Here is a 17,851-nt window from a genome sequence, read left to right on the forward strand (position 1 = left end):
TTGCAGATGATACCAAATTGGATGGAACTGTCGATATGCTTGAGGGTAGAGCTGCCACGCAAAGATACCTAAACAGACAAAAGGAACGGGCTGACAGGAACCATACGAAATTTAACAACACATGCAAAGTCTTGGAAAGGAATAATCCCTTGCAATGATACAGGCTGGGGAGCAGCTCTATGTAAAAGAACCTGGGAGTCTTGGTGCATGTTCAGCAAGCTAGCCCTGAGCCAGGAGTATGCCTTGGCAGCAAAGAAGGCCTACAGTATCCTTGGCTGCATTAACAGTAGCGTAGCCAGTAGTCTGAGGAATGTGATTATCCCTCTCTAATCAGCACTCGTTGGACCAAATTTAGAATACTGCATCCAGTTCTGGGCCCCCAGTCCAGGAAAGACACTGATAAACTGGAGTGAGTTCAGCAGTGGGCTGCCAAGATGGTCAGGGAGACATGCCCTGTGAAAAGCAGCTAAGGGAACAGCTTGTTCAGTCTGGAGAAGAGAAGGCTTTGAGAGGATTTTCTGACAACTTTCCAATAACTACAAGGTGGCAACCAAGAAGACAGAGGCAGCCTCCTCATGTTGACAGTTAGTGAAAAGAGACAATAGACATAAATTGAAACAAGAGAGGTCCCAACTCTATATAAGAAAGAAAACCCACAACTTTTCACCATGAGGACACAAGCAGTGGAACAGGTTGCCAAGAGGGAGATTGAAAACCTCCAAGGATGGAGTCTGCACAAAGCTTGACTGAATAAAGCCCTGATTAACCTGAGCTGACCCCATAATTAACCCTGGTTTGAGTGGGATGTTGGACCAAAAACTTCCCGATGTTCCTTCCAACCTGAATTACTCTATGATTCTAAGTTTAAGGAATCCTATATACAATGTTTTGCATACACTCACACAACTTTCCAGTAACTTTAGACCACAAAACTTCAGTGCTGCGTGAAAGCTGTCCAATTAACTCAAACATTCAGCACAAGCCCAGATAAAGTACAATATGCTGTCTCTCCCAAAATACTGCATCTCCAGATCCAGTCACAATTTCACAAAGGCAACATACAAGAAACAGCATTCTTCCCTGTCAAGGGAAAGCTGAATGCACTAATCCACATGATCAAGGTGAGCTGTATAACTGCTACAACCGGCTGCAGGAGGCTGCTCAGGGACCCGAAATGCAAACCCTCTCCGAAGCTCCGCTGTCACTCCAATGGGTTGAGTGAAACAACACGGGGAGTTCGAACCAGCTCCGATGTGAGCTGGGCGATGGTGACACCCAGTGGTCACTGCCTGCACCGAGGGCAGGGCCCAACTCCTAGGAGAAGATGTGCTGCCAATCTCCCAACTTTCCTACTCCACGAAACCAGTACATATATGTATATGCACACCTCCCCTATATGAACCATCAAATGCAGCAACCAAGACGACAAAAGACTTCCCATCGTTCAGTTTTAAGTCACACTTTTACCGAGCTTGAAAAAAGTCATTCCAGAAATATATTAAGTTCTTTTGGCCTTAAAGAAAAGAATTTCCAGAATGATTAATTAGTACTGCATTTTTTCATTCACACCAACAAGAATTTTCAGATCCTGAGGTGTATAATAGTCATCCACTTCACTGACAAATACATTGTTGATATGTTCCTTGACAAGAAGCAGGCACAAAGAAGAACATCCAAGCTCTCCATTTACTGTATAAACATTGTCCAAGTCTTATATGTACAGTATCTATAAACAGTTATAGCATTACAAGTTTTACAGCATCCTCAAACGTTAAGGAATGTTCATGTTACTGATTCTTGAAAGATTAGCGATTTCTTCTAATCTTAGACATCTGGAGAACGAGGAGAGGCAAACTTGAACTATTTCAGCATGCCAGAGATTTGTGAGAATGTTCGTTCTGCTCAATGAATACACCTTGAAACTGCCAAAGTTCATTTTGTCTTTCCATATCTCCTGCTATCAGGAGTGCCACAGTTGAAACAAATCATCATAGTTTCATTAAATTTCTTCTCTGTTTGACAGATTTTCCTTCCCTCATCTCATCTACTGTTCACTTTCTTAGTTCAATGATGGGGAGATGAGAAACACATTTTTTCAGTTCTCCACAGATTAGGAGTTACTTGGTTGCACAATACCTCCCACTATGTTCAAGACATCCTTAAGCACATCCCACCACTGTCCAGCATCTTCAGTTTGGTTTCCAGATTTCCAAAGCAAAGGACTTCATTGAAGCAGATGAAGAAAACATTTTTCAGCATGTGTCCCACCATGTCCCAGCACTTTTTTAGCTACTTTGTAAATTGTGCAGGTACAAGTTTCATAAGATCTCCACTGTATTAAGACAAAACTGAAATAACAGACTTCCAATCACTAAGTAAACAACCAAAAATACTTCAGTTTTCTAGTGACATAGCAAATACAGACACCTGGTTATCACACGTTTGCTAATCTCTGCATCAGAGAAACAGCAGCGCAGCAGACAGGTTGTCCAGTTTGCTCCTGGGTTTCTCAGCAGGCTTCTAAAGACAAAGCAATTGAAACTTCTGTTGCATTGCTGCTTTTTTAACTCTGCTCTTTAGTTTGCAGGAGTTTTACAAATTTCTTGTGTAAAAGCGCATCCTCTGAAATTCACAACAACTGCCATATCACAGGCAGGACACGCAGACAGTCTTCCTTTATGTGACATACCAAACACTTAAAAACATCTTTTTTTGACCAACGCTGTGACCCTCACTGTTTCTAAGCTGTATATACTAGATCTATCATACTGGAGAACATCAGCATAGTAATGAAGATTCTTTCAAAGACAGTTAACTGGTTGGTATATTTCTATAAGCACCGAGCTACTATATAGCTACATATATAAAGACAATATTAGTATTTTATGTTGTGAGGTTATAAAGCCCATATAGAGAGATACTAGAAACACCACAGTACCATCAGCTTCCACTCAGGGAGACCACCAGTGATACCTGTATGTATTCACTCAACTTAATGAGCACACTAGAATCTGAATTTAACAAGTTTTATATCCCAGAATAAATGGGACAGCAGGTACAGCACAGAAAGCTACAGAATAAATATCTCAATGCCAAAAAGAATTTCCAAGCTCTAGAGAATTCATGCAATTAGAAACTGATAATTCCCAGCAACTATACCACTCTGATTTTTGTCACATGTAAACATCCTCCCTTTTAAATGGAGGGATAATTAACAAGATGTAGCATTTTATGTTATATTTTTCTGAACTGTGTATACCTGATAATGTAGTCTTTCCATTGTAAAAAGTAAGTTCATGCACATAAATGTTTTTCCATTTCTCATTTTTTAATCAATGTACAGTGTTAGATAGGATTTAAATAAAGAAAAAAGTATATATTATATGTTGAGCTAAGACTTTTCTTTAATCACTAGCACAGACAGTACAACTTTGGCATCCAGAATGTTGAAAGAACAAAGAAGCAGAATAAAAAAGTAAGAAAAAAACTGCAAAACAACTTCAGAAATAGTTCTGCTTCCAGATTCAATGTAAACTGAACAGAAACTTAAATAACACTTATGGTTTTGCTTATAACATTTTGTTTTCTGCTGTAAGGATTAGATTCAATTCAAACTAAAAAAAGAGTCTTGAGTATCAAGGACAGAACTATTACAGCTGATTTGCTAAAGTTTTGTATGGAAAAATTACTGATTGTAAATTAAAAAAATTACTAATTTCTATAAAGCTTAAGAAAATAGCTCTTCTGTCTGTAGCAATGCCAGCACTTATCAATTCAAATTCCTGTGTTACATTTACACTTCTCTAATTAATCACACATTTATAAGCCTACCCAAAAGACTAAATTCAGTTCTTCAAAAACATCCAAAATCAGCTACTCCATCAGAGCCTTCCTAAGAAATAATTCATATGCTTCACTTATGTAGCTAAAATAAAGTAAAAAAGAAAGGCTAAATAACCAACATCGTCATTTTTTGCAGCAATAAAGACTCCTTTACATAAGAGTAAAAAGAATGAAATGACAAAAAGGAAGTCATTAACTATCAAGAAGTAAAGCACATGTCAGTTTATGTACTTACCAGACTCACAAGATAGAAATCTTTGTAAGCTCATTTATAACTAGGGAACTAACCAATTCACCATACATACATAGATTTGACAAAAATTTAATACCAAAAAAACCCTTTGAAAAGCCATAATTTTACCCCAATTGTTTTTCAATTAGTTATATTTTAAAACAAGGTTTAATTTTCACTTACTCTGAATTATTAAATAAGGACATTATTTGATTTTCTTTTGTTCCTTCTTGTTGGAACACATGCACAAGAATAAGAGGTGCTCAACAAGACAAAAATATAACAGAAAATCTATTACCTGGGATTTAAGATTTCACCAACAATTTCTTGCAGCTTGTCAATAAAAGTAACAAAGCTGGAGAGCCCCTTTACGTGGGCTCTTAAAGGATCATATAAAGAAGATGCACAGTCTCTTCCTCCAAGTTCTATGGTTCGGATAAAAGATGTTGCCATCTATTAGGAGAAATATTCAGAAATATGAAACTGTAGACATACATGAACTGTACACATGTTGAAGTGGGCCTCTCCCACAGTTTTGCAAACAGTGTATAACAGCTGGCTGATAGCAGAAATAACTTATCTGAAATCAATAGAATGCCTCAATGAAAAGTTTTGGACATCTCACCACAAATATTTGCAAGATCAATACTTAAATAGTTCAGTAGTATTAAAAAAAGAAAATATAAGCCAAAGTTAAAATGACCCAGTGAATTTGATATTTATATTAGCCCTTTGAAAGCTTAGAAAAAAACTTATTAAAACAGGGTATAGAACTCTTGCTGTTGATGCTGTTTAAACACTCATCCTGGCCTCAGAAAAACTACTCTTATATTGAAGGTTGTCTATGACCCAAGAACAATTTTAAGATAAGCATGTAAAAGTTGACTTCAGTATTATACCTATTTTCAGAGATGCGAATAATGTATATTCAAATCTTATGAAAAGTGATGACAAGGCTTCTATCATTCTTAAAGTTCTATATATTTTTATATGCTACAAAACAATGAAAACAAGAGATGTGTCAAAAGCAGTATACCTTGGAGTACAACCCCTGAGATCTTAAGGTAACAGTCAGAACAAAAATCCTAGCAGTTGTTAAGAAAAGTGAAAGTAAAGATAACAATCCAATACAGTTGACACACATTCAGTAATATTAATTCCACATATAAATTTTAATTTCAGACTCCGGAGCTAAATCATAAAGATCTTAGGACTGGAAAGAGTAAAACTGGAATTACTCCAGCAAAGAAAGTAAACCTGTCAGTATTCCTGTCTTTGTACTAAAGATTTCCTGTGGATCAAGTACACAGTTCATAGGACCTTGCCCTCCCAAGGGAAAATATTCTAGGTGTGAAAGATTTCTACAAGACACAGATGCCAGAAAAGAAGACTTCTTTACATGGTAGAGAAGTTTTCCCTCTGGCAACTGTGAAGAAGAGGTAGTAAATCCTGTCCAAACACATACAGGCTTCTTTTACAATGTTAACAGAGCATTAGGAGCTAAAATAATTAATACTGGAACCGAGATTTCACAAATTTTCTGCATTCATTAAACAACAAAAATTAAGAATGCAGCTGCTTCAGTGCCTGCTACATACCCATATTGTTTTATCCTTGTCTGCACTAAGACTACTCTGCTGCAAAATTTAATGATTATTTTGAGTATGAGGGACTACAGTGGTTCTTTGGAGAAAAAAAATTCTTATTTACCCTATCTGAACTACTTTTGAGATGGCTCTGTGCTGACTATAACTACTGCAAGGATAAATGCACCTCACATACCAGACTAGATTCTTTAGCAACAAGCCTCTGGGAGCACTGTATGTTGATGCTGTAGCTTTCTAAATTCCTATACAAGGGCACTGAGAAAGACTACGAAACTGTCTGAAGGGTTTTTTTTCTAGTTCTCTGCCTTTGAGAGTAAAAATGAGCAGAAATGTCCCATATCAATCTCATCTTAAAGACTATTTCAAGACTGATCAAGCTACAAGTGACTAGAAAGCATTACCCTCCCCAAATTCTGAGTCAAATCTGAAAAAAATGCGATACCACACTTACAAACTTCAGCCTCTGTTCTAGTCTACATTTCAAAGGAGGGGTTTTGTCACCAGATTGCTCTAAGAAATTTCTTCACAGAAATACTTCAGGTTCCAGATGTCTAAACTTTGACAAACACACATAAAAATGCTGGTTTACTATTTAACCAAAAAACCTACATCACTTCAAAACCAAAACACATTGTAATGCATTATTAATAGCTTGGTTTGGTTAATGTTAATACTGCATTCTGATATTTATTAAACTCAATCTCATTGCTATATTGGGCTTGTATGATCAGGTTTTGGTAGGCGGGTGGTACAGCTCTGCAGTCACCAAGGCCAGTGGAAAAGGAGGGAGAGAAGGTGCTCCAGGCATCAGAGCTGTGATTCCCCTGCAGCCCATGGCGATGACCATGGTGAGGCAGTTGTGCCCCTGCAGCACGTGGGGGTCCACAGGGGAAGCAGATGTCCAACTGCAGCCTGTGGAGGGCCCCACACCAGAGCAGGTGGATGCCTGAAGGAGGCTGTGACCCCTCTAGAAGGCCAGTGCTGCAGCAGGCTCCTGGCAGGACCTGTGGATCCATGGAGAGAGGAGCCCATGCTGGAGCAGGTTTGCTGGCAGGACTTGTGATCCTGTAGGGGTCCCACGCTGGAGCAGTTTGTCCCTAAAGGACTGCATCCCATGGAATGGACCCACGCTGGAGCAGTCTGCAGAGAACTGCAGCCCACAGGAAGGAGAAGTTTGCAGAGAACTGTCTCCTAAGGGAGGGACATGGTGGAGCAGGAAAAGAGTCTGAGGAGTCCTATCCCTACAGAGGAAGTTCATTGAAACAGGAGTTTCATTTGACACACATACCAGGAAAATGGACATTTTCTTCTCCTGTGAGGCATGTTTCAGGTTAGTGAAGGCTTCTCTACCAAGTCCTCTGTCAGGAACATTTAGAATGTGAGCCAATGCCAGATCATCCTTAGAATTCACCAACAGGTTTAAATATGAACAGACAGACTTTTTTGCCAGGATTGATGCCTGTATAAGAAAACAAATTGGTCATCCCACTGCTAAATTATGTTCCATTTTCTTTTAAAGCTAATTAGACATGTACTGATATGATTTCTGGAAGAGTAAGAAATTCACCTTGCATAATTCCAAAATGCTACTTTATTTGTGAGGACTCTGGAAGCCTTGATGAAAAGCAAACATGACAAATAATCAAGAATTACATATCCTATTCTTGAATATTCACAAAATATTTGAGGGTTGGATCTCTAGTTATTAAAATTGGCTATAAATTTCTAGTTAAAAATGTCTTCACATATATACCTTTTCTATCCCAAGGCAAATATTAAACTAACTAAGAATTTGTCATTAACTTCAAATAGACTAAGATTTTAAACTACTTGCCAGCTCTGCAAGTGATTTTTCTCTTTACTTCCAGCGGATTTCAATCAAAGAAACTCCACTGACTGAGTTTGGACAAAAAATTGTGACCCAGCCTGACCCACATAACCAAAATATAACATTGTAATTGCTAATATTGCAGCACTGTTCTGGACCCTGTAAGAATAACAGGATAAATTCTGTCCCAGGACAGAAGAATTTGCAGTTTTGCTACAAGTAAAGATCAAAAAAAGGCCATTAATAGAGGAAAGTACAATGAGAAAACTTATATCTCCTATGGAATGTCTTCTTATTCAACAGAATGTATACAACAAAAATGTAGACAGTATCAAAACCTAACATGTATGTGTGCCAGCCTGCAAAGACAGACCTAAGAGAATACAAAAAAGCAAAGAATATTTTTACTGCACAAGTCAGAGCGGCAAGAAAGCCATTATGTTAGTGGTACAAGTGCTATTTAGGTGAGAGTTCAGAAAATATTTTCTTGTTCAGAAATATTTTGAGTTATACCGAAATATTGATTTGAAATTGCCACTTATGGGAAAAGCAAGTTTGGAAATGAGTAAAGCTACAGCATTTCAAGCATTATTATACAGCATTCAGAGGTTCTTATTTTGGTGGTTGAAAGGGTAAAAGAACCCAGTACTCCTAGAGAGTCCTCAATTCCTCTACAGGACAGTCAAACTTTCTTTGCTTTGCTACAGCTGCCACTAAGTGGTTATTTAGATTTCTTCTGTATGTAAGGGAGTATGAGTTAACAAAATGAAATCAAAAAAGTTTACTTCAATTTGCAGCATTGGGAAAATCATTTAACACTTACTCAAGACAATGTCTGAGTGATGCTGTACGTGTAGAAAAATTTATTCCCTGGTGTTTCAATGCAGATTAAGTCTACATCAAGTGCCTGCAACAAAAGGACTGTCTCCCAGACATAAATTTCAGCACATAGCCCCGTACACACCTACAATGTACTCAAACCATACAGAGTTTGAATACACAGGTTCTATATTTTTTAAACCAGCCACATTTGAATACCAAAATTGAAAAAGGAAATGATGCTATATTTTAACTTTTCAATACATACAGAACATTACAACAGACAGAAGTAATTTTTACCTTCACATTCTCCTGGCCCTGTCTGTCGACTTGTGTAGAAGGAGTAGGAAGAACAGAACCATTATTTTCTTGCACATCAGTTATGCCAGAAATGAATTCCAACAGTTGAACCTGTAATAAAAAGATCAGAATAAACTTCAATATGAAGATGACTAGAAAGCAAAAGTGGTTTTAAAACCTGGTGTAAACCTACATCTCTGCCAGTTTGGTCATGTTTGAGGTTAACGCAGCCCTTACTACTACTTTTGGTTTTAGTCTTTAAAAGTAAAACCTATGTTTTGGAGAATATTTAACATCTCATGCCAAGTTTAGGAAGAGCTCATTAACCCACTCAAGTTCTCTGTCTTCCTCGTGAAAACAGTGAGGGAAAAAACACAAAAAAACCCCAAACAAACAAAAGACCTGCAACAAACTGCAACAGAGCTGTGACTGAGTGGTTGAAGTGGAACCTCTTTTGGATTCTGAAAAAATTAACATGGAACTAAACGTAAATCAAAGTTTTTGCTTAAAGAGCATAGTATTTTCAAAATGGGAATAATTAAAAATATTATGGCTGCATATCAACATACATCCAAAACTCCACGGCACGTGTTAATTACTAAGATTTATTCCAGTTTTACCAAGTTTCTACAGTTAATTTTTCATTTCCACTTATGGCAAGGAGCAATATATTCATAGAAGAGTTGTGGGACTCACCCATCCAGCAGGACAAAAGGAAGAAATAATTTTTGAGTAAATTTAAAATCTCTTTAAAATATTTAATAATTTAAACTCAAGTGCTTGCCCTATAGAAAAACTAAGTAACTTTTATGAATAACTCAGAGATCCTGTGTATAATTAAAAGTGTCATAAATCCACAGAACCAAAAATATGCCAAAACATCAGAGATCAAACAAACATAATACTTACAGGAGCTATGCTTTCATCTTCAGGTAAAAGTCCAAGACTACAGCACTTCTGACATATGTCTACTAGATCTAACATATTGCTTTTTGCTAAGAAGGTGTGATAGGCTTTTTTTACATCAGCATAATTTTCAGGTTCTTTCATGTTTTCATATGATAATCCCAGTTTGTCATGTAACAAATAGTTCCAAGTTTCAAGCACATCACTAAGTGATACTGTGAAGTCCCCATGGTACTAATAGAAAACGAAAAAAAGCAAAAAATACTGTTTCATATTCAACATAGCTTTAAAAAACAAATTTAAAACAAGTTGCATATATATTTTTGAAAAAACTATTATCATCTAAGTTTATAATAAACAAATTCTTACTTATAGTTGAAGTTCTTCCAGTGCTTTGCATCTACAGTTGATCTTTGTTATACGCAGTATTTGTTCCTGTTCTTTAAAATACCAGATATGTATATTGGTCTTTACTCATAAGAAAAGACACTGAATGTTACAGGACTACTTCTTGCCTAAAGTTATTTATTTGCAGAAATAGTTTTCAGCATGGCAGGTATTTACTTCCCAAAGGCAGTAAACACTGCTTCAGGCAGTAATCTAGGAAAATGTGTCAAAAAAACGGAGGGTTTTTTTCCCTGTGTTAGTACAGCTATACTTTAGCATAACATTGTTGCTAGATCCTTCTAATAAATACATTAAAGCAATGCACACCCATCTGTTACTAGCACCACAACTAATGTTAACTATACAGCATAGATCACACTCATATCCAGCTTCTGGCCCAGTCTCCCTGTCTCAAGTGCCCCTCTGCCTTCTCCCCCAACTCCTTGCTCTTACCACCTTCTCTTTCACAACTAGACTCCTCCTTTTTGCCCACACACTGCTCTGTGATCTGTGTACCAGGCTCCACTTCCTGCTGCTAAACTTTTTCACCCAAGCTCCTTTTATTCGAGTTAGACCTCATATTTATGTGCAATAAGTAATTTCGCACTGGTAGCAAATTTTCCAGTTTTCATCAAAGAAACACAGTCCACGCTACTGGTGTCTAAAGCATTCCCCAACACACGGCAGCAAAAAAAAAGCTGCTGTGTAACTCATCGTATAACAGAATACAAATGCCCTGTAACCCAGTAACAAGCCTTGCTTTGCTATGCCCATAATGGCAGATAGTGCCTGTCTAATTAAACCTGGAAAGGTTTAATTCTATTTCATGACATTTTCACATTAAGCAAATTAATTCCCTATAAACACCATTAGCAAGGGAACATAACACTAAACGCAAAAACATGAGAAAGTCTAGTAATTTAAGTCAATCCAACACAAATGACACCTCTTAGGGTTCTAGTATATTTAGCACAACTTTCCCAATCGACCTGGTTAAACACACGATTCCAAAATCTTGAAAGTCAATTATTTTGATATTGTCTAGGAAAAAAACTAGGAGTGAAAATGAGAGTACTCATACATATTACTTTCAGAGCACTTTTTGCCTTCTAATTTGTGCATGGGTTATGATAAATCAACTCTATGAACTTACATGCTATTCCACATATCACCAGAATATTAAAACGTCATATATGTTTTCTGAAAAGCACTTGACTTGCATTTCAGCCTCTCGAAAAATTAAACATGTAATCATATTATAATCCAATTTAAACAGATCAAAACAGCAGTAGATTGGGAAAAAAAAAATGTTTTCTCACTTTGTTTTGAAACAAAATCCTCCAGAAGTACTAAGTTAAAGTACTACTTCATATGGTATCTAATAAATCAAAACCTTTCCCCACCAGATCAAGGGCTTGCAGAGATTAACAAAGTTTATATTAGTACTGCAAAAATATTTTAAATCCAAATAAAACTGCATTCCAGATACTAACCTTCGTGATCAGGTGTTCACTGTGATGCTGTATTCTATTACTTTCACAGTCCATTGGTCAAGTATCTGGTTTTAAAATTAATTAAAGAAATAATGTACTGTTTTGCAGTAAGCATATGTCAGTTGGCTCTTAGCTTAAGTAAGTTCAAAAAGCCCCATGCTTTCATTCTGTTATAGGCACAGCAAGTATTTTGTTTCATATGCATAGAACCAATAAGATATTATTGGTTCCATTCACTTCACTTCCAGATAGGGCCATATGCTAAGTTTCCTTGGACTCTCATATTAAAATTTTTGAAATCCAGTAGCAACATTACATGCCTAAAGACATCATTTTTTAGTATTTTTGCAGGTATTGCAAGCTTTCTAGGGCTAACTACATAGTAAATCAACTTTTTTCACTTTATTTTGACAGAAAATTGTTTTAAAAACCAGAAAGTTGCGTATTTCATCAATAACATGTTGTGTCCCATCTTCCCCAAACATATGGTCACTAGCCTTTTTTGGAATATGTGTGTAAAAGACTGCTATGCTTGCCCATCACCCACCTGTTTTCTCTAGTTCTATTATTTTTAGGCATGCTCCTAGACTGCAGTATTGTTTCTGGCTTTGTCCTTGAGTTTCTGTGAGATTCTGCAGTCTTGTCACCTCCAGTCCTACTAAGCCTTCGTTGCTTGCATACACTCTCACACAGAGAAGTTCCCAAACAGTGGTATAAAAAGCTCATTGAAGTAGTACAAAGCAGCATTTTGACTAAGTATCCTATAACAGTAAATGTTGACATTGCCGTGCAGAGATTTAGAAACTGGTTCATGTAAACACAAGTGTATGGACATCTGATAGTTGTTATATTGCAATCTGCAGAAGCAGTGAAGGTATAGGCCAATATTCCAAGCTTAGAGGAATTACAGCATTACTTGGCATGGGTACCGAAGACCTTTTTTTGTTTTGGGGGGAATGGGTGGGGTGTGGACAGCGGGGGGTGTCAAGGGAAAAAAAGCACCAGGGTCAAAGAGAGTAGAGGTCTTCTCTGTTTAAGGAGAACTAGAGAGCTACTGTAGGTATGGGTCAATAGAACAGCAGTTGCAACAACAGAATCTTGAAACAGGTAAAGTAAATATTGCAGTCATCCAACCAACAAACAAGTAATTTCTGAAGTCAACAATATCAATTACAGTGGTAATAAAAACACGTGACCAAAAATTTAGAACCCTCTTGGCTAGAAACAAACAAAACAAAAACCCCCACACACCACATCCATGCTCCCCCCTCCACCCCTCACAACAGACACCTGTAATACTGTAGAGGAGAGGGGTGGGAGAGAGAAGAAGACAAAGTCCTATGGATAAGTTGGGGAAGATGTCTCAATATTTAAGTAAGCAAGAGTTTTTTGACACAGTTAAAACAACTCCAGCTGTTAAGCAACACAAAAATACAAGAAACAATAACTTAAATATTTATGATTTGGTTACAGAGGTTATGGGAAACTACAGTAGAAGAGTCTCCGTATATCATTTGCTTTAAAAAAAAAAAAATCCAATTAAATATTTATTACTGCAACCTTTTTTCTGAAGAAGAGCCTGCCCCTTGTAGAGGTGATTATTCAGCACTGGTGAGACCACATTCAAGTACTGTGACCAGTTCTGGGCTCCTCAGCACAAGGGAGACACACTGACAATACTGGAGGGAGTCCAACAAAGCTCAGTTAATCATCCACAAAGATGATTAAGGGACAGAAGCATCTCAGGTATGAGGAAAGGCTGAGAAAGCTGGGGCTGTTTAGGCTGGAGAAAAGAATGCTCATGGAGGATCTCCTCAATGCATATAAATTTCTGAAGGGAGAGTGCAAAGAGGATGGAGTCAGGCTTTCTTAAGGTGTCCAGTGGTAGGACCAGAAGTGATGGGCACAAACTGAAGCACACACGGGTTCCCTATGAACATCAGGAAATGCTTTTTTACTTTGAAGTATTGGCACAGGTTGCTCAGGGAGGCTATGGAGTCTCCATCCTCAGAGACATTTGGAAGACATCTGGGCAACTGAAAGCCCTGGGCAACTGGCATTGCCAGGTTGTCCTGCTTGAGGGAGGCTGGATAAGCTGACTTCAGAGGTCCCTTCCAACTTCAACCATTCTGTGATTCTGTGAAAAATTAATCATACTGAAGAACAGCCAAGACAATGTCTCTTGGTAGCATCATTACAATATGTTACAAGCAACATATTATATTGCTTCCAAGTTGGTAGGAGAGTCTCATTACCAAAAGGGAGACAGATACAACAGTTTAAGGGACCAACGCTGTAAACCAACTCTGCATTTTTCTTCATTTGCCAACATGGAAACACGACAATTTGGGAAAATCATTTCAAGAAATACAAGATACTGAGCAGAACATAACATTCTTCAGTCAGCATACAAAATGCACTCATAGAAGCACAGAGTAGAACCAAACCACACACCAAAACTGCTTCTGTACAGACCAGAAATATACAAACACAAATTTCCAAAGGGAAAATATATTTCTAAAATTAACATTAAAGAACTTTTTCTGTCAGTATCACAGTTCTAGTGCTAGAAGAGACTTACAACACCTATAAGAGTAGTCTGAGAATTTAAACTCACAGTTTCAGGAAAAATAATTGTTTTATACATTTTGGTTTTCCCCACTACTACCTAAAACAACCATGGTCTGAAAATGACAAGCTAATTATTTGACCTAATAACCAATCTTCTACCCCTTCTGATCCACAAGTGCAAATACACTCAAAACAATTAGCCTCAACTGAACTTCATCTTGAAAACTGTTATTTCTATTTCTAACCTTAAGAAAGGTTCTTCTCTTGAAAGTGTTCCTAGATTTTAGATCTGTACTAACAAATCTAGGTAAAAGGTATTCGCTTTCTCTACAGACCTTATGCCACTTGTCTTTATGCCATATGGCCACGACTGTGGTACAAAACAAAGTATTTTCAGAGGAATTCAAAGCATAGATTTTCTTTTTTCTTCCATCCCTACTACTTGATCAGTGTTTATCAGACTGTTTGTTACCCTCATTCTGGTGAAATTTAAGACCAACAGATTATCAAACTTTTAAAATTTCCAGTTCTTCAAAAAGCTTTATTTTTAATTTCTACTGCGGATAGAGATAACAGTTAAAACACCAAATCCATTAAAATTGTCCAGTCTCATAAAGAAAGAAAATAGTTTTTTTGCTGTTTGTGGTAGGTTGAATTTTTGGTTTGGTTTTTTTTTTTCTCCATTAGAGCCAGTCAATAGCCTATTAGCACAATTACTTTTATTGCAGTAATTGACTTTATTATTGCAATAGATGTCCATCCTACAGGTGTTACATTAATAATACAAAATTATTGTATTTAAATCAGAGACCTAACAAGGAACATGCCTACAGCTGTAATGCTTTACATCTAAGTTTGAAGTTTCAGTGCTGAACAAAATAAAACAGACACATTTTAATCTAACACTATGAACATACACCCATCTGAAGAAACTGAACTTCAGAGGCAGCACATGCAAATGCTAAAATAGTTTTAATTCACACATACAGTTTATACATACCAATAATTTGTCTTATTAGACCAACTAGTATAATCAGAAAAACCAAATCAGGTTCTGAACATTTGGTCTTTCTTCAGATCTGAAGTAGAAGCTATATATTTTAAAATTCAATTACTAGAAAATAACTGCTATAATTTTTGTTATATTATCTCTGAAAGAAAAGGTACTTCTGGAAAGGAGGAATCTTCACCGGAGGAAAAAGGAAATAATTGAACAAACTAGTTACCTCTAGCAGAAGGGAAAAACTTACTGTAAGCTGTTAGGAAACAAGGAGCAACAAACCATAAAAATATCATCTTTTTCATGTCTGTGTTTTTTGGCATCCAACAGAACACATTTTAATTCTCAGAGTTGGCTTTGGAAAAGTGTTTGTAGCTTTCCCTCAGAATCACAACAAACATGACAAACAGTGATTGCCTCCATAGGTAATTAGTTTTCCAGGAGTTCATTTTGATGCACCCATGCTAATCTTCCGATTTTACCTACACGGGTATTGCGAGGACATCAGGTCCCTGGTTGGAATATATTACATTTTATGGAGTACAAATGTAGAATCTTGGGATTCTAATGTTTTTTGCTGTGACATTTATTACATTGGGGATGAATTGTCTGGTTTTATACTTAATGTTTAGACAAGACATAACCCCAGTCTGCACATTTTAGACTACAAAGTTTTTTCTGGTGATGAACTCAGTTACACTAAAAAGTGGTTCTGGAAATAGTTCCTCGGAGATATAATCTTCTTCCAGTACAAGTGGCAATTTTTTAAATAATATGTTGCAACTAGGCATGCACAGACTAAAGAAGGTTTTCTGTTTGTTTGGGTTTTTTATTGGTTTGGAGATTTGACTTTGGCGTGGTTTTGTCATTTGTGCTGTGTTTGTTGATTTGGTATGTTTGTTTTGGTTTTTCAAATTAAAGATTTGTACTCCATGTCTGATTTACTTTGCAACATCTGGGTAAGTCTTCCAACAACGGACTTATTATTTTCATCAATAATTAGGTTCATTGATCCCAAAAGATATCTTTAGGTTATGAAAACGAATATTGCAATAGTTCTTATTAGATGAAACACATGCAAAGGTCTGATTGTATGTTGCAACTGTATCTAAGTTTCAGATGACTGCTAATGCCCAATCGTCCTGCTTTAACAAGCCACAGCGCCTCTTTCAGAGGCACCTCGGGGTTACACCTCCCCTTCATCATTTGACAGACACCTCTTGTACAGATGCAAAGAAAGCCATAGAATTCCTACTGCTACAGGGTGCACACTCACAACTTATATGTCCATATAGGTCTTCATCTGATGAGTGTCAGGAAAAACAGCAGCTAAAAATGGACTGTTGCAAGTACAACTCATGCAGACTATACCAAATCAGTTTTATACTGATATTCTCATGTCATTCCAAAGAAGTTTTGGAGCACTCAGAAAAAAGATGTATCCCAAATGCCATAGTTCTCCCACCCCGATCTACAGCACAAAAGAAACATGGAAATTTTGATGGAAATAAACAGAAGCTACATGATCAGCAAAAATATGCTAATGTTTAATATTAAATTCTGGAGCTCAAATATACACTTAACGCACTTCCATCCTCCCATCTGTCTTGCAGTTCTTTTTCCTAAGTCCTGATTCAATAATCATATTAATTTTAGTGCCTTGCTGCATCTGACCCTCAGATGCACCCTGTTTTAACAAACAGCAATGAAGTGACCAAAAGTGCCATTTCATGTTGGTGCCTAAGCAGTAAGTGAACGAAGTTTAAGTATCAAGAACATACTGAAAAGAATACTAACCTGCTTATTTACTTCAGCCATGGACAGTTGCAATGCTATCAGCATACAGTCTGCTCCACATACCGTAGTCCTTTCAGAGTTTGAAAATAAACGCCACTGCCTTCTGAAACACTTGACCAAGTTTAAAATTTTTTGCTGGAAAGTAATCATTGTCTAGAGTAGAAAACAGAGATAATCAAGAGAAGAATGAATATAGCTATGCTAGAAGCATATGCATGACTTCACCTTCCAATAAGGTGTGCAAATCCTGTTGTATCTTCTTAAAGATCAAGTTCCTTCAAGAAACTCTTTCCACTTAACCAGATTTGCCTCACTGTGACAAAGCAACTGTGAAGATAAGGGGTTAAAAGTATGTCACGCCTTCATGAAGATCCCTTACTTTCCTTGTACATTATACCAACATAAAAGAATGTTATCACAAATATGACAGTCTTTTTGTCTCCAAAAGCAGTCTCAGAGTGTCTCCTGTAGTTTCTGCATTCACTATACATTCAGTTCAGGGTATATGAGGATGTTTTAAACCTGAAAAAAGAGATTTAGTATTTCTAAGACTTATTAACTAAGACAAGTCTAAATACTTTTGTTACCTATGTAGTCTTTCTTTATTTTTTTTTTAAATTCTGTAAGTCTTTATCTCCCCTATTTCCTCTGACAATAATTGGACTACTCCATGCTTTGGTCTTTTTCACCTTCTTGTATTTGTCAAGACATAGGTACTAGACACTGTAGTAAAAATTTGCCTTAAAATTTGTTCTCTTCTGAAACAAAGTTCCCTAACACCACAGTGATAGTAGAGGAGCAATACCCATACTGCTTACTTCCAGAACACAAAACCAATTGTTTGCTTTATTTCACCTAGCTAAGGCAGAGCTCACATTGGGTTTGTTTTTTGGTGATTGGCACGACTGGAAAACGGGATGAAGCACGTGCGAGGGGCAGGGAAAGCAGGAGACATCAGGCAACAAGCAAGACTGCAACAGCAACTACACCTTCTCACTCTCCAAAACCTCCGAAGAGGACAACCTACTTTATTGTTTTTACGCTGACATGAAGTCACGTGGGGGCCAC

At 37.1% G+C, this 17,851-nt stretch overlaps 1 protein-coding gene across 5 annotated transcripts in view; it reads right to left on the reverse strand.

Moving 5' to 3' along the window:
* The window catches only part of PARPBP (PARP1 binding protein), a 41,089-nt gene that overhangs the window by 22,859 nt on the left and 379 nt on the right, over positions 1–17,851 (reverse strand). For 3 of the 5 annotated variants that reach the window (XR_004357254.1, XM_032688859.1, XM_032688858.1), the window contains exons 2-6: positions 16,784–16,936; positions 9,539–9,769; positions 8,630–8,740; positions 6,971–7,141; positions 4,374–4,528 (exon numbers count right to left, since the gene is read on the reverse strand). Coding sequence is in view for 3 of the 5 variants with exons in the window: in XM_032688859.1 (XP_032544750.1) it covers positions 4,374–4,528; positions 6,971–7,141; positions 8,630–8,740; positions 9,539–9,769; positions 16,784–16,933 (818 nt within the window). In the remaining 2 variants the exon portion in view is untranslated. Of the gene's footprint in view, positions 1–4,373; positions 4,529–6,133; positions 6,239–6,970; positions 7,142–8,629; positions 8,741–9,538; positions 9,770–16,783; positions 16,937–17,851 lie in introns of those variants that run through there. The other 2 variants (XM_032688860.1, XR_004357255.1) reach the window with 2 other exon arrangements.

Source organism: Chiroxiphia lanceolata, chromosome 5, assembly GCF_009829145.1.
Source record: "Chiroxiphia lanceolata isolate bChiLan1 chromosome 5, bChiLan1.pri, whole genome shotgun sequence".
Taxonomy (NCBI): domain Eukaryota; kingdom Metazoa; phylum Chordata; class Aves; order Passeriformes; family Pipridae; genus Chiroxiphia; species Chiroxiphia lanceolata.